The sequence below is a fragment of the Podarcis bocagei genome (genome assembly GCF_964188305.1).
Source record: "Podarcis bocagei genome assembly, chromosome: 7".
Taxonomy (NCBI): Eukaryota; Metazoa; Chordata; class Lepidosauria; order Squamata; family Lacertidae; genus Podarcis; species Podarcis bocagei.
This window is the reverse complement of record NC_138132.1, coordinates 12,217,749-12,237,395: the sequence shown is the minus strand read 5'-3', so window position 1 is coordinate 12,237,395 and position 19,647 is coordinate 12,217,749. Positions and strand designations below refer to the sequence as shown.

General features: G+C 48.9%; 1 protein-coding gene and 1 long non-coding RNA gene across 8 annotated transcripts in view; one reads left to right on the top strand and one right to left on the bottom strand.

Annotated features, from left to right (window-relative positions):
- Window positions 1-5,976, top strand: part of ERF (ETS2 repressor factor) — a 39,743-nt gene extending 33,767 nt beyond the window's left edge. For 5 of the 6 annotated variants that reach the window (XM_081200410.1, XM_081200412.1, XM_081200411.1 and 2 more), the window contains 2 exons: window positions 1,160-1,275; window positions 2,877-5,976. In XM_081200410.1, coding sequence (XP_081056536.1) covers window positions 1,160-1,275; window positions 2,877-4,111 — 1,351 coding nt within the window. In that variant the 3' untranslated portion in view covers window positions 4,112-5,976. The remainder of the gene's footprint in view (window positions 1-1,159; window positions 1,276-2,876) is intronic. The other variant, XR_014009766.1, reaches the window with a different exon arrangement.
- A 4,840-nt stretch (window positions 5,977-10,816) lies between these two features.
- LOC308590663 lies at window positions 10,817-14,877 on the bottom strand. Of its 2 annotated transcripts, none has more exons than XR_014009852.1 (3): window positions 14,432-14,877; window positions 11,867-12,562; window positions 10,817-11,499 (listed from the first exon to the last, which is right to left on the bottom strand). It is a non-coding gene; the product is annotated as an uncharacterized lncRNA (long non-coding RNA). The 2 variants fall into 2 exon arrangements; XR_014009853.1 differs by lacking the exon at window positions 14,432-14,877 and adding an exon at window positions 13,435-13,529.
- Between the last annotated feature and the right edge of the window lie 4,770 nt (window positions 14,878-19,647).

The following is a 19,647-nucleotide window of genomic DNA, read 5'->3' as shown; positions in this document are numbered from 1 at the left end:
GAGGGATGGCTGCAGAGCAGAAGGTGCTGGATTCAGTCTGATTCAGAAGCAGGTGATGAGGAAAGACCTCTGCTGGAGAACGGCTGCCGTTCAGAGCAGGTTGTGCTGGGCAGGATGGCCAAAGTCCAACATGGTACAAGGCAGCTCATAGTGCCAGAGCTGCAAGCTGGCATGATGGCCATTTTGGAGTCTGTACAGAGTTTGTAGCCAGAAAGGCACATTCACGCCATATACAGTGGTACCTCGGGTTACATACACTTCAGGTTACAGACTCTTCCAACCCAGAAATAGTACCTTGGGTTAAGAACTTTGCTTCAGGATGAGAACAGAAATTGTGCTCCGGCGGCGCAGCAGCAGTGGGAGGCCCCATTAGCTAAAGTAGTGCTTCAGATTAAGAACAGTTTCAGGTTAAGAACGGACCTCCAGAACAAATTAAGTACTTAACCCAAGGTACCACTGTATTTAAAACTATGATACCACTTCCTGCAAAGAATTCTGGGAGGTGTAGTTTGTTAAGGATGCTGAGAGTGGCCAGGATACCCTCTGTTCCCCTCCCAGTACTACAATTCCCAGAGTTCCCTGTGTAGAGAGATTGACTGATAAAGCATTCTTGAATTGTAGCAGCATAGCTGTGTGTGTTTGTGCGCATGCACGTGTATGTGGTGGGGGAGGTTGATAAATCACTGTCTCCCCACCTCCGGTACCCACCTATGCAACGGGGAACATAACCTCACAGCAGGAAATAATATGCATGCTTGTGGGAGCCGACAACTCCAAAGAAACAAATAGAACAGAGGTTTCACTCTTGAATTGGCAGCAAGTAAGGGGCTTAAATCTGTTTCCGCCTCCTGTGAGATGGTGAAAATAAAGCTTTATGAATGTTCTCTAGCCATCACCTGGAGGAGATGGGTATCCCAGGCATCCAAGCAAGTGATAAATTTCTTGTGCCACCATGAGGTCTAGAAATTTGTCTGTTGTTGACAGGTTGTGCTTAATAGGTGCCCAGGCTGCAAAAAACTCCAATCTGCTCTGAGTGTGGAGGAACCACAGAACCACCCACCAAGTATTCAGAGCCTGAAGAGTTTCTGTAGTGGGTGTTCAACGGGGCTTGTGAGTCACTGACCTTCCTCTCCTCCTCCTGCGCCTTGTCCTCCTTCAGGTACTACTACAACAAGCGGATCCTACACAAGACCAAGGGCAAACGTTTCACCTACAAGTTCAACTTCAACAAGTTGGTGCTGGTCAACTATCCGTTCATTGACATGGGCATGGCAGGTGAGTTGGGGGGGGGGGCCCAAAGAAACGAAAAGTTTAAACCGGGTGCAGGGCCTTCCAGATGTTGTTGAGCTACAGCTCCCATCAGTCCCAACAATCGGGAGTCCATGGGCCAAGGATAATGTTGGGAGTTGTAGTTTGGCACCATCTGGAGGGCCCAAAGGTTCCTTGCACCTGGCTCGAGCGAAGGTTTTCATTAGAGGAATGTTTAGCCGGCAAATGCATGTCAACATGCAGAAGAGGTGAAAGTGATGGGTTGGGGTTTTTTTTTTTGCAAAGATTGGGGGTGCTGCCTTGGTGTACGAACAAAACAAAACACCCCTCCTCTATATGGTGGTGGCTACACATAAAGGCATAATGTAGAATCTAAATCTAGAATCCAAGTGCCTGCTCTTCCCTGTGCACAGGGCCAGGGGCAAAGTCACCGGTTACAGGAATGCATGCGTTCCGTACATGAGGTTGAGTCCCTTATGTTCCTACCCAAAAGGTTTTTGGGGCTGTGCTACAGCTGATAGAAATTGAAGCCTGAAACATCAGTGGATGTGCAGTGAAGAAGCCAGAATCAATTGCACAACTTTTTGGGGCTGCCACCAAGAAGACCCTCTCCTGGGCTACCACTATCACGCAAATTTCTGAGGGAGGTGGAAGATTGGCTGATCTAAAAGCCCAGGAGGGTGTGTAGGGAGGGAGGTCGTCTTTCAGGTACTGTACTAAGATAGCTCAGTTGGTTAGAGCGGCGTGCTGATGACTCCAAGGTTGCAGGTTCGATCCCTGTATGGGGCAGCTGAATTGCAGGGGGTTGGAATTCTATAAGTCAATCAAGGCTTTATACACGAATGGTGGCCACCTTGAATTAGGCCTGGAAACGGAACAGCTAGCCGAGACTGGATAAGTACATGCTAGAATTTTATGTTGTCAACTGCCCTGAGATCTATGGATGAAGGGTGGTATGCAAATTTAATTTAATAATAATAATAGAATTTTGGAGGGATGTGATAGAAGACAAAGAAAGTGGGGATAGGACTGGGTCAGTTTTGGCTACTTCTTACTTCCTCCTCCCCAGGGGTCTGCAACCCGCGGCTCCGGAGCCGCATGTGGCCCTTTTACACATTTGCCGCGGCTCCAGGGCGGATACTAGCGAGGGGAGGAGGCGCATTGTGCGCCCCGACACTCCCCACTGTGGCGGGCGCTGTTCTGGCTGTGATGTCGCATGGGGGCAGTGCATGCGTTAGTCACGCACCGTCCCGACGTCACCTTCCCGCCCGCCCGCTACATTGTAAGGGGCATGTACGCTGGTCACTGCATTGAAAGGGGGCATGTACGCTGGTCACTGTTTTGAAGGGGAGTGAAGAACACATACACAAAAAAAGGTAACTTGTTAACTTAACGTTTATTTCTATGAGGAGGAGTAATTCTGAGGGGTCAAACAAAGAAATAATAAAAAAAGTGACCAAAAAGTTATTTTTTTTATTGATGGGTTTTGCGGCTCCCAGTTTTTTTTCCTTCGGAAACGGGTCCAAGTGGCTCTTTTTGTCTTAAAGGTTGCAGACCCCTGCTCCTCCCGTATGTTGGATCTCCCTAACTTCTCTTCGTTTCCGCAGGCGGGGCTGTGCCCCAGAGCGCCCCTCCCGTGCCGTCCGGCGGCTCCCACTTCCGCTTCCCCCCCTCGACACCGTCCGATGTGCTGTCTCCCGCCGAAGACCTGCGCTCGCCGGGCGTCTTCTCAGCCGTGGCGCGCCGCCTGGCGCGGGGCTCGGTCAGCGACTGCAGCGACGGCACCTCTGCCAACTCGGAGGTGGAGGAGTCCCTGGCTGAGGAGCAGCGTCGCGGTGGCGGCGAGCCCGGAAGCTTCCGGGGCCCCCCGATGCCCGGCCACGCCCGCTTGACCCACGACGGCCTCTTCCGGGTCTACCCGCGCCCACGGGTCCCCGAGCCCCTCAGCCCTTTTCCTGTGTCTCCCATGGCCGGGCCTGCGGGCCTCCTGCCCCCTCAGCTGTCCCCAGCCCTCCCCCTCACGCCCACGCACATGAACTACACCCCTTCGCCCACCCTCAGCCCCATGTACCCCGGCGGCTCCCACTTCTCCTTCAACCCAGAGGACATGAAGCGCTATCTCCAGGCCCACACTCAGAGTGTGTACAACTACCACCTCAGCCCCAGGGCCTTCCTCCACTACCCAAACATCGTCATCCCGCAGCCCCAGCGTCTTGAGAAGCCGCCCCTGCCGCCGCCGCCACCACCGCAGGCCGAAGAGCCGCCTTCCCCTTTCAAGTTCAAGCTGCAGCCGCCGCCGTTGGGGCGCCGCAACCGCGACAAGCAGCAGCCCCCCGGCCTGTCCCCGGGAGAGTCCAGCAGCGGCATGCCATCCTCCTCCTCCTCTTCTTCCTCCTCCTCTGCCTCTACATCTGGGGCGGAGCCGCCTCTGCTGCCCCAGATCAAGGTGGAGCCCATTTCTGAGGGCGAGTCGGAGGAGGACCTGACCGTCGAGGTGACCGACATCAGCGAAGACGACGAGGACGTCTTCAAGGCTCCTCTCGTGCCTCTGGAAAAGCTGGAAGAGGAGGAGGAGACCCCAGCGGCCGCAATGGCGGCCGCGCCCTCCGCCTCCCGCGCTGGGGAGAGCGGCAAATGCATCCCTCTCAAGCTGCGCTTCAAGCGCCGCTGGAGCGAGGACCAGAGGCTGGAAGCGGGCGCGGGAGCCGAAGAAACGGATGACAAGAAGGTGAAGGGGGAAGACGACGCCAGCAACCACGGGGATGGGGTGGGCGGCCGGCGGATCAGCACTGAGCTGCAGCGGGCCACGGCCGAGCTCACCCTGGAGAACCGGGATTCCTAGAGCTGGGATGCGCAGCCCCCCCACGGCTCCCTTCCCAGGACAGACGGACAAAATGGGCAGGAGGGGGAAGAAGGGGGGGCTGGTTTTGCTGCCTTAACTCAGAGATTATCTTTTTACCTTTTGTCAGTTTCCCTTCTCTCCACCCCTCCGCCCCCTGTTTATTCCGGAAACTCTGTAAATTTTATTATTATTTCTTATCTGGAAGCCAGACGAAAAGGAAAAAAAAAGGAGGAAAGAAAAAGAATTAGGGGACAGGGCGAAAAAAAAATATTGAACAGTTTTTACGTGTCTATATACATATATAAATATATATATATATAAACTCTTTGCGGGGAGGGGGGATTTCTAAAAAAGTAATATGCTGGGACGACTTTTAAGGGTTCTCTTTATTCCTGTTCAACCCCCTTTCCCTTAAAATCCTTTACGGTTATATAGTCCAAGGCCTTTTTTAAAAAAAGAAAACCCCGCAGGAATAAGTAGGGTTTTTTATTTTTTAAAAGAACGAAAGCTCATAATTTTGGTTTTGCCTTCACAGGGGTTTTTAAGGGGTGGTCTTATTAAAAGAACCCACCTCCCCAATATTTTCCTTCTCCCCCCCCCCCTTGCGATTGGCAAGTTTTAAGCACAATACACTTTTTAATCCTCTAGGGGATTGAGAAGAGAATTAGCCATATTTTTCACGCATCTCGCTCCATTTTAATAGCTCCCGAGAAGTGGGGTGTGGGGTAATTAATATCCCCTTCTAACTCATATTATGTAGAAGTGATGTACCTTTTAAAAAATAAAATGCACGCCCCTCAACCACGCTCTTCCCCTGCCCCACCAAAAAAACACAGAAACCAACCTCATTTTCTAGAGGTTCCTAGGGCAGAGAGAGTGGGACTGCTCTTGAGTCTCGCTCCAGAGCATTGTCTTAATCTCTTCCCCCAGCCCATCTCTCCTATGAATAGTAAGTTGGTATATTTGTGAAACTTTGGGATCCAGAATAATGACAGAAGAAGAGGGATTTCCCCACCCAGTCCTCCAAAGAACCGCCTTCATAATCCATTGCTTTATGTAACCAAAAATGAAATAGTAGGCTTGGTCACAGTGTGCCCCCCCTCTGCCTGTCCCACTGTTGTCTTGGGTGGGTGGGATTTCAAAGGGGTTTTTAAGTGCCTGTTGCAAGTGCTTTTTCCAAGAGAGTGGGCACTCCTATTTCTCTTTTTTTCTCCCAACCCTACTTTTCCAATACTCTTTGTCCCACGAAACCCCCCTTCCTTCCTCTCTCCACGCCTCTTCCCCCACCCCCAAATTAAGGCACTGTTTCGCCACCTCGCTGAATAAATCCCTCCTCAAGAGGGAGGGCTGGAAGCTGCCCCACCTCCCCCCTTCTGTCAAAGAGGGAGATTTGGAGCCGGGGGGTGACTGCAGGATGACAGTGCCTTGCAAAAAAAAACAAAGCAGGGATCTTTCCCCCCAAAACAATCACTTGTGTACCTCCTAATTGCGCCCCAACCCAGGCAGGCGTATATACCCGCCTTTGTTTTCAGCTACCCCACATTCAAGCAGGGAAGAGACTATTTCCATGTCCCAGCAGGAGAGAGAAATGTTGTCTGTTGTTTTTTCTGCATCCAGATGAAAAAACAAAACCACCACTCAAAACGGGTTTGGGAAGAGTGCTGTTAGCCTGGAAGGCTAGGTCTTCGATCATAACCTGCTGTTTGTCGGGTGGACATAACGAGGCATCATGCTAAAGGTTTTTTTTTTTATACAGCCTTATTCAAATTCTTGTACATATCGAGGAAATGGGGGTGTCTCATTTTAAGAATGTAAAAACAAAACAACAAAAAAAACCAATAAAAAAGGGTTTTGAGATTTCATAACTTTGTGCTCCCTTAGAAAAAGAAAACGGCTTCGTGAATCTTGGAAAGTTACTGTTTAATGCATTGCTCTTGCTTTGAGTGCATTGCTATAATGTTTCCCCAAAAAGTGGTTCTGCATTGACTGCAAGTTCTCTACCAAGAACATCTGAATTCTGCCACATGAAGCTTAATAGTGGAAGCTTATTTCTCCACCTCTAGCTTCTAAGAGAGTGGGGATTATTGCCCATGGATTTACAAGCAGAGTTTGGTAGACCTATTCGAGATGATATAAGCTGAGATTCTTGAAAAGGTAAAATTCCAGACTCTGCTGCTATAGATGCATATAGGTAAAGGGACCCCTGTCCATTAGGTCCAGTCGTGGCCGACTCTGGGGTTGCGGCACTCATCTTGCTTTATTAGCCGAGGGAGCCGGCATACAGCATCTGGGTCATGTGGCCAGCAGGACTAAGCCGCTTCTGGCAAACCAGAGCAGCGCACGGAAACGCCGTTTACCTTCCCACCAGAGCGGTACCTATTTATTTACTTGCACTTTGACGTGCTTTCAAACTGCTAGGTTGGCAGGAGCAGGGACCGAGCAACGGGAGCTCACCCTGTCGTGGGGATTCAAACCACCAACCTTCTGATTGGCAAGTCTTAGGCTCTGTGGTTTAACCCACAGCGCCACCCGCGTCCCTTATAGATGCATATATGACTCTGCTTATAACATGGTAGGGGTGAGGATTCTGTGGTCCTCGGACTCCCAACACCCATCAGCCTGAGCGAGGATGGTCAATATTTGGAGAGAGCTACTGGTTCTCCAAAGAGGCCTTGCTTCTGATTAAAGATAATGCATGGAATTTCTAGGATGAGATTTCTCCTTCCCTCAAATCTTCAAGGCTGATGGAAAACTTCTCTTTCACATGTTCCTTTCCTATCTTAACCTGAATATCGAATGTGCTTTGCAAGGAGCCCTGGGCTGGCTGGCTTCCTGCCCCACATTTCCATTCTGTGAGTGGAAACCTGTGGAGAATCATTTTAAAGGATCCCTTCTAGGGTTGTGCCTAGTGTTCCAAGGCCGCAAAATTGCAGATAATCCCGTTGCAAAGAGCTAATCTTGAGGGGTAGGTTTTGCGGCTATGTATTTCCCACAGAGACACTGCTGATCCACAGGAGCAGCCCTGTTATATCATAGTCAACACTGGTTGAATATGCATGCTTGGAAAAGGCTCAGCGCTGTGATAAGTGGCATGGGGATCATCGTGTGCTCCAGAGTTATAAACAGGGATGCTGGCAAGGCCTAGCAGACCTTACTGTAGCTCTGGATGAATTCAAGTGGTCCCTGGGACACTCCCCTTGTGACAGTCCTTTGCGGTGGAAGACAGGACAGTACTGTAGTGAGCAAGCTGTCCGTCAAAAGAACCACGGGCAGTATCTAAGACACGGATTCCATTAGCACAAGGATTCCACAAAATTGTCGAGTTTGAAGGGACCCAAATTTGCTCGAGGATTGAGGGAAACCCCAGAACAGTACAAAAGGAAAAGGGAGGGGGTTCTGTTGCACAAGTGTAAATCCTTACATTAATGGAACGTAGTGCTACACATTGGGTGCAATCATTTGACATCATTGATTATTCTCACCGAGGAGCCTCTTAATACCTTATTTTAAAAGCTGCCAAGTGGAAGTGAGCCTGAAGGAAGGAGTGATGGTTGCCTAGGGCAGGGTTAGGCAGACTTCAGGTATTTCTTTCCCCCCAATTATTATTTGGATATGAAGATACCCCAACCAGAGCCAGATGCAAAATAATGGCGGAGATTGCTCCAGTACACTTCAGATGAAGAGCACGGTGGCTCCTGGGCACAGGAATTTGCTTTCGGGATCAGAACTGGTTTCATAATCCTCACGCGAGCCCACTTAACGAGATGTTTTTCCTCTGCTTTGGAGCTGGAGAACCTTCAGATGTTGTTAATCCGAACTATAGGCTACGCCAGCTGAACCTGATGGGAACTAGAGTCTTAACTGCATCTGAAGCTTCACAGGGTGCCCATCTCTGCTACTCAGTTAGCAATGGGTGGATGGATGTGTTTCCTAGTTCCGTGTCAGTTCTGCATGTGTTTGATAGGCTTCCCGTTGATGTGGATTTAAAAACAAAGCTCTAGTTGCATTTAAATCGTACGTATTTTTATGTGCAGCTCTACATCAAAATGCAGAAGCATGATTTGATAACTGCATTCTGAGCCACAAGCGAATCTTGGGACTGCAAATCAAGCTGGTTTGTTTTAAAGCGGACCAGATGGAATTATTAAAACAGCACAGCACATCAAGGCACTTTCACTGCCCTCTTTGTCCCTCCATTATTTGCTCTCCCACCCACTTGTCAGGGACCACTGGTCATCCCTGACCACTGGTCTTGCAAGCTAGGGATGGTGGGAGTCCAAAAACAGCTGGAGGCCAGAGTTTGGGGGAACCCTGATCTAGGCCATTTGAATGCCTCTGAATACCAATTGCTTGCAACTGCAAGCAGGGAAATTAAAAGACGCCTGCTCCTTGGGAGAAAGGCGATGGCAAACCTAGACAGCATCTTAAAAAGCAGAGACATCACCTTGCCAACAAAGGTCCGTATAGTTAAAGCCATGGTTTTCCTAGTAGTGATGTATGGAAGTGAGAGCTGGACCATAAAGAAGGCTGACTGCCGAAGAATTTATGCTTTTGAATTATGGTGCTGGAGGAGACTCTTGAGAGTCCCATGGACTGTAAGAAGATCAAACCTCTCCATTCTGAAGGAAATCAGCCCTGAGTGCTCACTGGAAGGACAGATCCTGAAGCTGAGGCTCCAGTACTTTGGACTCCCTGGAAAAGACCCTGATGTTGGGAAAGATTGAGGGCACAAGGAGAAGGGGACGACAGAGGACGAGATGGTTGGGACAGTGTTCTCGAAGCTACCAGCATGAATCTGACCAAACTGCGGGAGGCAGTGGAAGACAGGAGGGCCTGGCGTGCTCTGGTCCATGGGGCCACGAAGAGTCGGACACGACTAAACGACTAAACAACAAAGCAAGCAGGGAAGAGTGCTGCTGTTGCACTATTTTCCTGCTTGTGAGCTTTCCACAAGCATCTGGTTCACCAGATGCAGGAGCAGATGGACCACTGGCCTGATCCAGTACGCTCTTCGGGTTCTTAAGCAGTTGCACAATTCAGGGGCACCAACCGCACAGAAGCAGCTGGAGGCAGTCCATGCATCTGGTTGGTCACTGAGATACTGGACTAGACGAGCCACTGGTCTAATGCAAAAAGGCTCTCCTAATGTCCTTAGGGGGGCATTTTTATGGATGTGTTTTTTCCCCTCTGCAGATTTTTCATAATTTTGGGGTATCCCAGAAGTATGCACAGTCTGCTGGTAAGTGTCTCGTAGTTTTTGGCTAGATAACCACAAGCAGAGGAAGACTGATCTCTATTGGTGCACAGATGCTTTTCCGAGATTGCTTTGGAAATGCTGCTTTCTTTCCCCATCGCCACGATCTCCATTATTGTGGAAGATTTGAGAAAACTTTGCTTCACCTCTATGGTGCAACTTTGTGAAATTGCGGTATGGACTGCCAAATTCATTTTTTGGAAACTCCGCTTGCACGTATGCTGTGGTTTTTGGTTTTTTTAAAAGGAACAAAGGCGTTGGGGCAAAGCAGTTTCTAGTACTTGGTAGTTGCAAATATACACGTTGAAAATGAAGAGTGAAGCTTTCTGGAAATCTCAGAAGCCAGCGGCAATGGGGTAGGGAGAAGTAAACTTAAGATCAGGATGCAATAGGACGTCTTTGCAACTAGAAAACACATGGAAGTAAATTGTGCAAGTTTGCCTAACTTGTGCTGGCTTGAGAATCTGGCATGTCTGGAAGCAGGACCTTAATTTCTTTTCGGTACAAAATAAACCCAGGCCAGTTGTTGAAGTCCTTTTCTAGAAACTGCCATGCGTGTTTGTGGTTTTTTGGGGCTGTTATCTCTTAAGGTTTGAGGAGATGTTTGTAGAATTAATAGCCTCCTTTTGCTCCTGTTTGCTTTTAGAGGGTGGGGCTTAAAGGATATTAAGACCCCAGAGCAAGCCTGAAAAGGACTGCACTCGTTCACCTCTCTTAATACCTATGGAGCCAGCCTCCAGCATCATGCCTGCCAGAAAGACCGGTTTGTGCTGCACAAGACTGGGGGGTGGCAGGGAAGAGAGACAGCGCACATCTCAGGTCCTACCCTGGGGCAAGCTCTGTCTGCAGAACTCGCTTCCTCTTCCACCTAGGCTGCAACCTAGCCAAGCACCCTTGGGTGCAAAAGGAAGTTGGAGCAGAGTTATGGACCCTCAAACAAAGCACCAAGGTCTCTTAGCATTTTCAGTGTCCGTCTGAGCGTTCATTACCACTTTGCTTAATACTCCCCAACGAGCTTGTAAGTAAGAGGAGAAGGATGGAGTGCAAACTAGATTTTGCTCAACTTTTCACATTGGTTTCAATGGGAGTTAAGGAGTGAAGTTAAGTTTCATTGATTTCCATGGGAATTGAGCAGCTGACGTAAATTACGATCCGGCAGAATCAAATGTTTGGTTTCATTTTGTTAAGTGGGCCGTATCACTTAAGGCAATAAATGTGTGAGGTTTGTGCAGGGTTCTGGGGAGGAAAAAATGTGTTTTCCCTTAATAGTTACCCGGAGCATTTAAAAATATTAACAGGAGCCAGCACATGTAAAATAACGCATCCCTAAATACTTTCCCGAAAAATAAAGGCCTGCTATTCTGCAGAAGGCAATTGAGGAATGAACAAGACCACTGTCTCCGAGGGTGGGGGTGGGGAGAGAATGCCATAGTTCAGGGTCAGCAAACCTCTGTATGGTGTGTGTTTTTTTACTACAACTCCCATCATCCCTGATCATTGGCTGGGGCCATGATGTTCCCCAGGGTTGCTGTAGTTTCACCGCAGAAGAGGCCCTGTTTCTTTGAGCTACCCATCGCAATCTCTGAAACAGCAATATGTGGAGCCGTGCAAGTAGCGTTTCATGGAAGTGCTGTAGCAACGTCTGTACTTTTTAATATTATTGTCAATTTATTAACACAAGACTGGAAATGATGTACCCAGGCAATCCAATTTCTGCAGATTTGCAAAAAAAGAAAGAGGCTGTCAAGGACTCTGAAGCCTCATCCCCCCAGTCGTTGAAAATCCTACCAATATTTATTGCTTGATATTTTAGTAGGCGTTGTCATACCCTCCAACATTTCTCCCATGAAAATAGGGACATCCTATTTCATAATAATAATGATAATTATTTTATTATTTATACCTTGCCCATCTGACTGGGTTGCCCCACCCACTCTGAGTGGCTTCCAACGTTTCTCTGATGAAAACAGGGACCATGATAAGGAAAAGTAGGACGTTCCGGGATCAAATTAGAAACTGGGATGGCTTCTATAAATCCAGGACTGTCCCTGGAAAATAGGGACACTTGGAGTGTTTGCATCGTTCTGTCTTCAAACGTCATTATCTTGAGGTCTCCTAGATGCTCATTTCTGCACTCTCCTATCCCTATTTGTAGGGACGCGGGTGGCGCTGTGGGTTAAACCACAGAACCTAGGACTTGCCGATCAGAAGGTCGGCAGTTTGAATCCCCGCAACGGGGTGAGCTCCTGTTGCTCGGTCCCTGCTCCTGCCAACCTAGCAGTTCGAAAGCATGTCAAAGTGCAAGTAGATAAATAGGTACTGCTCCGGTGGGAAGGTAAACGGTGTTTCCGTGCGCTGCTCTGGTTCGCCAGAAGCGGCTTAGTCATGCCAGCCACATGACCCAGAAGCTATACGCCGGCTCCCTCGGCCAGTAAAGCGAGGTGAGCGCCGCAACCCCAGAGTCGGCCATGACTGGACCTAATGGTCAGGGGTCCCTTTACCTTTACTATCCCTATTTGTGACCTTCATTCCGTATTATCGGGCAGCATTTTAGGCTGTTTCCTACACTCCTTTTTAACATTTCTACACTTGTTTTTTACCTTGCATTGAACCCACCTTTCTGGACCAAAAAACACGCATCGTTAATAAGAAGTCCTCAGAATCAGGCACCCAACAGTCCCTTCAACTGCCTTGCATCCCTTTGCTGCCTGGAACATGCTTCCCAAAAGCTTTGGGTCTAATCCTATATAAATTTCTGCAATTTTCTGAAACTGAATACCTTTCCCCTTCTTACTACCACCTTATTTTTCTCCCCCAGTTGCTTCTCTGGTGTCAAGTTTTTTAGAATGTAAGCTCTGTGGAACAAGGACTTCTTCCCACCCCTTAAAATATAGTCTTAAGAGGCTCCCCCCCCCTCCATTGACTGTGGTTCTATAAATGATACAAACCATGGCTGATGTTCGGACAGTTAGCTGGTCTCAAGGGCAGCCAGCTCCTCCTACTGTTGCAAACGTTTCTCCTCTGAAAGTCCCATTGCACCCTTGTTGAAGCGAGTAATTAGTCGAAGGAAATGTGGGGCAGTTGTGGGTGCCGGAATATCTTGTCCTTCCTGTTCTTGCCATGGCCTGCAGTGCGATGAAACAATCTGCCCACCCAGCAGAAATCAGGGCTCCGTCATTCTGGAGACAGCAGACTTCCTAAGCGAAAAGAGGAAGGTTGTCGGTTGCCTATTGGCCAAAACCTGCAGACGCCCCAGAGAGGGACTCTGTGCCATATATGTAGCAAAATGGTTTGTGCCAATTCTGGCATCTTAACTTAGGATAACTCATGTCTGAGGTAGGGGAAGCATGGGCCACCCAGATGGCCCATTCATTCATTCAATTTATACACCAATAGACAGCATGTGAACAAAATAACAACAACCCCCCCAACAGCACATTCAACAGGCCATAGATTATTTAACAGCTGAATGCCTGGGTAAAGAGGAGTGTTTTTGCCCGGCACCTAAATACATGTAATGATGGTGCCAGGCGAGCCTCTCTGGGGAGAGCATTCCACAGACGGGGAGCCACCACAGAAAAGGCCCGTTCTCATGTTGCGCCCCCCCCCCGAGCCTCTCTGGGAATGGGGGCATAGAAAACAACATTTGACGACAAGTTCAGGGTCTGGCTTGGTTCGTATGGGGAAAGGCAGTCCTTAAGGTATTGATCTGTGTAAGGCTGCATAGCACTTTGATTTGGGCCCGGAAATGAATTGTTCCGGTGAGCAATCTGGCTGTTGAGTTTTGACTACGCTACCCATCATTCCTAACAATTGACTGTCCTGCCTGGGGCTGATGGGAGTTGGAATCCAGCAACCTCTGCAGGGCCATGGGTTCCCCGCCGCAGATTCTGTGCTCACAGGTAGATGCTCTCCAGGGTTTCACAAAGCGAGTCTCTCCTGGGCCTACCTGGCAACTGAACCTGGGACCTTCTGGTGCAAAGCAGAGTCTCTTGTCCAAAGGAACGGCAGCAAAAGCTGGCAGTGTCTCTCGGAAGGAAACGGACATTTCCCCGTACCTTAAATGTACCTCATAACTCTGATGGCTGCCTGCGTACCTGGCTTGCAGGGCCCGAAAGGCAAAGAGGGTGTTGTTCTGTTCAAGAAATATGGCTGGGGAGGGTGTTTGTACAGGGAACACAATTGTTCTAGAACGGATCGTCAGATGAGCAAAAGGAACCTTGCCAGCTATGGCAATAAACACACTATGCTATAGCCTGAGCATTCGTGTGCATGCATGTTTGTGCAGCGGTGACAGGTTTGGTACACAACTCGCTCAATTTCTAAAGATCTGAGGAGTGCGGGAAGGAAGGATGGTGACATGCTAAGGACATTTTTTAACATGCATATCTCGAAGCAGAGATAGTGGTTTGCCTGCGACGGGCATCAGAAAAGGCCCTGATAAAAAGTGTTTTATCAGTTGGAACAGTCTTCTTGGGCTATCTATGAATTGCCCTTTCCTTCACGGAGCGCAGGGCTATGTGGCGGTTCCCTTCCCTTCCACTGTATCCTCACTACAACCTTGTGAGGTAAGTTACAGGTAGGTAGCCGTGTTAGTCTGCCATAGTCAAAATAAAAAAAATCCTTCCAGTAGCACCTTAAAGACCAACTAAGTTAGTTCTTGGTATGAGCTTTCGTGTGCATGCACACTTCTTCTTCTTCTTCACTTCTGAAGAAGTGTGCATGCACACGAAAGCTCATACCAAGAACTAACTTAGTTGGTCTTTAAGGTGCTACTGGAAGGAATTTTTTTATTTTGACTTGTGAGGTAGGTTAGGCTGAGTGAGAGGGCCACTGGCCTACGACTACCCCAGTGACTGTTGGTAGAGCATGAGACTCTTGATCCCAAGGTCATGGGTTCGAAACTCAAGTTGGGCAAAAAGATTGGCCTAGATAACCCTTGTGGTCCCTTCTGAACCGACAGTTCTATGACCTTTAAGCCCCACTGTCCTGGTGCGGATCCTAATAATTAAGCAAATCCTTCAAATCTTATTTCCAGGCAGGTAACATAGCCTTGTGGGGCCTACCACAAAGAGCTGGATCTGGGCCTATCGTAGGGCGAGAGCTGGGCCAGAAGGCAGCACCCGCCACCTATTGCCAGGAGGGAGCGAGGCTGGGGAGGTCAATCCACCTGCCACCCCTTTTGAGACGGGGGAAGAATGGCGGGTGCGGCCTCTTGCTGGCTCTGCTATTTTGGGAAGCAAGGCCTGAACCAAAAGACTTGGTTGTCTCTTAGCAACAGCGATGCCTCCCCTACGGAGCAGCAATGTGAGGGCCCGGCAGCATTAGAGAGGATGCTGGATGCATGCAGCAGTATAAAACGGCCGGCTGCCCGCGCACGAGCTTCGTCCCAATTTTGCTGCCCCCCCCAGCATGCAAACTCTGTTGACATGAGCTGGCAGGAGTGTGCGCGAGTGCCGAGTGCCGTCATCCCCTAATTGAATTAATCTTGCCTGCTCCCGGTGGGAGGCTCTTTGCTTCTTACCCTTGACTTACTCAATAATTCATTAACCTCTCCATCTCCCCACACACACCTCCCCCCCCCCGCGCTGAAGAAGCTTTAACCCTTTGGGTTGCGCACATTCCTGAGTAGAGATCTGGGGAGGGCAGGCAGGAATCCCCACCAGTGTTTATGGGGGCATGGACTCGCGCCCGGCTACTGCTGGGCCGAGCGACAAAGGTCCTTGCTTTCGGCACACGCCGAAAACATTCTTGCAGTAAGGCGTAGGCCGCAATGGGTCAGCCACATTAATCGGGTTTAACAACGGCTTAGCTTCCAAGGGGCCTCTGCCTTCGTCAGTGGCAGACCACTGAGTAGCTCAGAAGATGATGGAGGTTGCCTTGCCCAGGAAGAGTATGGCTGCTGAAGGTGGACCAACACCTATCCTGTCCCCGCAGGGGCCGACAGGAAGCCCACAAGCAGCAGCTGAGGTCAACAGCTGATCTCCGGCAGCTGGCATTTGGGTACATGCCGTCCCTGACCCCTGGGCATAGTACACAGCCATTGTGGCTAGCGGCCGCTGAACGCCTTGACTCTATTGATTCATCCCTCCCATGTTTCTCCGATGAAAATAGGGATGTCCTATTCCGTTATAATAATAATTTTATTATTTGCACCCCGCCCATCCGGCTGGGTTGCCCCAGCCACTCTGGGTGGCTTCCAACATCTAAAAACAACAACAAAACATTTACTGTAAAAACATCCCCACACAGGGCTGCCTTCAGATGTCTTCTAAAGGTCGTATGGCTACTTATCTCCCTGGTTCAGGGGTTGCATAACTGCATGCCCTCCAACATTTTCTCTGATGAAGATAGGGACGTCCTAAGGAAAAGCGGGACATTCCGGGATCAAATTGGAAACTGGGATGGCTTCTGTAAATCTGGGACTGTCCCTGGAAAACAGGGACACTTGGAGGTTTTTTTAACTATGTGTTTTCTGAGGAAGTACTTCCTTTTATAGACTGACGCGTGGCACTGTGGGTTAAACCACAGAGCCTAGGGCTTGCCGATCAGAAGGTCGGTGGTTTGAATCCCCGCAACGGAATGAGCTCCCATTGCTCGGTCCCAGCTCCTGGGAATTCAAAAGCATGTCAAAGTACAAGTAGATAAATAGGTACCACTCTGGCGGGAAGATAAACAGCGTTTCCGTGTGCTGCTCTGGTTCGCCAGAAGCGGCTTAGTCATGCTGGCCATATGACCCGGAAACTGTATGCCGGCTCCCTTGGCTAGTAAAGCGAGATGAGCGCCGCAACCCCAGAGTTGTCTGCGACTGGACCTAATGGTCAGGGGTCCCTTTACCTTTACTTCCTTTTATAACTTCTGATAAACTCCTCCTGGATGTGAAGGTTTTATATAGCTGTTGCAGCCTAATACCTCTCCCATCAAGCTATCTAAGCCTTTTTTTCAAACAGCCTTTGCATTTCTTTGGGAACAAGAATCTGATGTAATTGCTTGCAAAGCTGTAGGGTAAGTGTTTATCATGTGCTGATTCTAGAGGCAGAGGCTTTGGGGATGGGCCACAGCTCAGCATCTGCTTTGCATGCCAAAATCCCAGGTTCAATCCCTGGCATCTCGAGGGAGGCCTGGGAGCGACTCCCTGCCGCTGGCTGATACCTGCAACATGTACCTGTCATGAACCGGCTGGATGCAGGGGTGGTGGGTGGGAGACACCAGCTGAGGAACCTCCAAGGGAAGATGGCTCAGAGTTTGGGGAGTGATGGTGGGATGACGATGAGCGGTCAGAGGAAGAAGACTGAGAGGAGGAGGTATCTGAAGCTGAAGAGATAATAGGGTTTAGTGAGCAGGGAGGGTCTGTGGCAGAGAGAAGTGCAGAAGGTAAAACAGGAGAGGAGGATGGCCAAGAGGCAGAGAGGAGTCAGGCTGGTGAAGAAACCAGGGTGTCTCCCCCTCCTGGTGCAACAAGCTCCCTTCCCTGCTGGTCTCCCAGGACCAGAAGTGGTATGAAGCGAGAGTAGCAAAGGCAGGTGCCCCGGCGTAGTCTCAGATTGCTTGGGAAGGATCAGTGGAGGAGACATAGGCAGCTGTGGGAAGGCAGGGAGCTTCAGCCTCCACAACGGCCTCATAGGGGCCAGACCTACGAAGAGTTGCTGTGCTCATTAGGCCTGGCACTCCTGAGCAGACCTTGTTTCTTCTAATAGTTGACTTCACTTTCTCGGAGTGATTTACTGCTGACCCGCCCCTGACAGCTGACTAGTGTAGACAATGATGAACTGGATGGACCAATTGTGTGACTCGCTCTAAGGCAGCTTCCTATGTTCCTTATGAGGCTGAGAGGCTGGTTAGAAAAAAACCTGGCTCCTTTCCTCTGGGTAAAGATGCTTAGGATCAGGCTGCTACTGTGGCAGGCTTTGTAGCGCGGAGCAAAATTAATTGGTGTGTAGCTCAAGTGCTCAGTGTTGCCTTGGAGTGAATGAGTGTGTGTCTTTCCACTGGTACTCTCCACGGAGGGTAATATCTGCCCTCAGATCTCCTTTGAGGTTCCTTGGCTTCTGATCTTCCAAGGTACTTCAGGCAAAACGGTGTGTTTGTATGTGAATTCTCCACCGTGGTAGCAGTCCTAGGGTACCATTTGCTCTTCCCAGCCACAACCAACGGGTGGCTGACCACAAGTGCCTGGTCTTACATGAAAAGAAATTTGTTTATTACAGAACAGTGGTTACTCTCCAAAAGGGCTGCCGTTTCAATCATGCAAGGACTCTACTCCTAACCTCAGGTCCATTTGGGGTGGGGAGAGGAGTAGGCTATCGCTTTCCTCTTGGGTGGAGCTAGATGCATTTTACACATGCTCAGAAGCACTCCGCACTTCATAATTGCCTTGCACGTTCCAGGAACTGGGGGGGGGGGGAACCAAACAAAGAAGGTTTCTGAAGGCTGAGACTTGGCTCAGGTGAAGTTGTACTACTCCACAGCAAAACTTGTTTTAACAAGCAAAGGATGTCTCGGTCTCATTATGGATTCTCTCTCTCCCACCCCACTCAATAATTATACAAGAAGCTGGATTCACCCGGTGAAGTAGATCAACAATTATAGCTCAGGACTTCTTCGAACAACATGAAATCAGGGTGCAGCATTCCCTGCCACAAGCTTGTAATGGGAGCCACCAACTCTGACAGCTTCAAGAAAGAATGAACTCTCCACCTCCATCGATTTGCCTTATCAGCAGCTGGAAGGCATGATAATTAAATGGAACCTCCACAGCCAAGAGGCTGTATATCAATAATTAGCTTAGATCTGCAAAACTGGGACCTTTACAGGTGTTGCATAATATCATTATTCACTTGTAAGAAATCAATCTCTCAGGGAGGCAGCTCCAACACTTGTGGAACTCCCTGCTGATTGACACCTGGCAAGTGCCTTCGATGTGCTCTTTTCAGTGCCTGCTAAAAACAGCTTTCTTCAGGCAAGCCTAGCCGGGCGTTTAAAAACTGACGTGTGCTTGTAATCTGTTTCTAGCGTAAATGTTGATTTTAATTATATTTTGATTTTTTTTTTCAGAATTCCTGTTTTCATCTTCCTGTTTTATTGACCATTTTTATTTATTTATTGCAATCCACTTAGAGCTTCTATTTACACAATCAAGCAGGATATAATTTTTGATGTAACCACTGTGGCCCTTGTGCATTTTTCTAATCTATGGGTTGTGCTGAAGAAGATTCCAGCGAAACAGTCAGGTTATCCAGGATCACTCTCCTACATTGTTATTCACTTACTACTTCGGCACCATGAACGCCTAAAAAGTTTTACCGCTTAGCCCACAGGATAGCATCTATTACTTTGTTTCAACCATAGACTCGTTATACTTCTACAAGATTGACAGACGTGTGTTCATTTGTTTTCAGATATATCAGAGAATTTACAAGTGTACATATTTTGTTTTTGTTGTACAGTGGTACCTCGGGTTAAGTACTTAATTGATTCCAGACGTCCGTTCTTAACCTGAAACTGTTCTTAACCTGAAGCACCACTTTAGCTAATGGGGCCTCCCGCTGCTGCCGCAGCACGATTTCTGTTCTCATCCTGAAGCAAAGTTCTTAACCTGAAGCACTATTTCTGGGTGAGCGGAGTCTGTAACCTGAAGCGTATGTAACCCGAGGTACCACTGTACTAAATCATGTACATTATGCAATAAGAACTACAATGCTATCTAGTATACTGGTCTTCGTGTTGCTTGTGTTGTTTATTGCGTTAAGTTTGCAACACAGGGCTTTGTTGTTCTGTGTAGGTAACTTTCTTGCCATGCAAAAAGCCAGGCAAGGGCTTCTACTAACATGCACAAGCAAGCAAGCAAGCAAGAGACATCACCCCAGCTCGTCTGCCCTTACCAGTTAGGCAACAGCATTTCAGGAGGGATCAGAGCAGAGCCACTGAGGGGTTGTAGTCTGGGGAAGAGTCCCGGGGTCCAGGCAGCTGAACACAGAATTCCTAAATTAGTACAGGCCTTGGCCTGCTCTATTGCTTTGGCTGACTCTGGTTTGGACACTTAATCCACCCAGGAGACCACTCCTGGTTGTGTGCGTTCTTTAAATTCAAGATGTGCTCAAGCTCGCACATTGTTCCCACCTATAATTACCATAAGGATCGTCCCCTTTGCAGGAGGTGGGATGAGGGGCTCTTTGTAGCTGCTCACCTGCAGGGCAGGTTTGGCCTTCTAAAGACACCTAGCAGATTTGTGCAAATATATATTTCAAAACTCCCTTTAGGTCAGATCTATACTGCTGGAGTG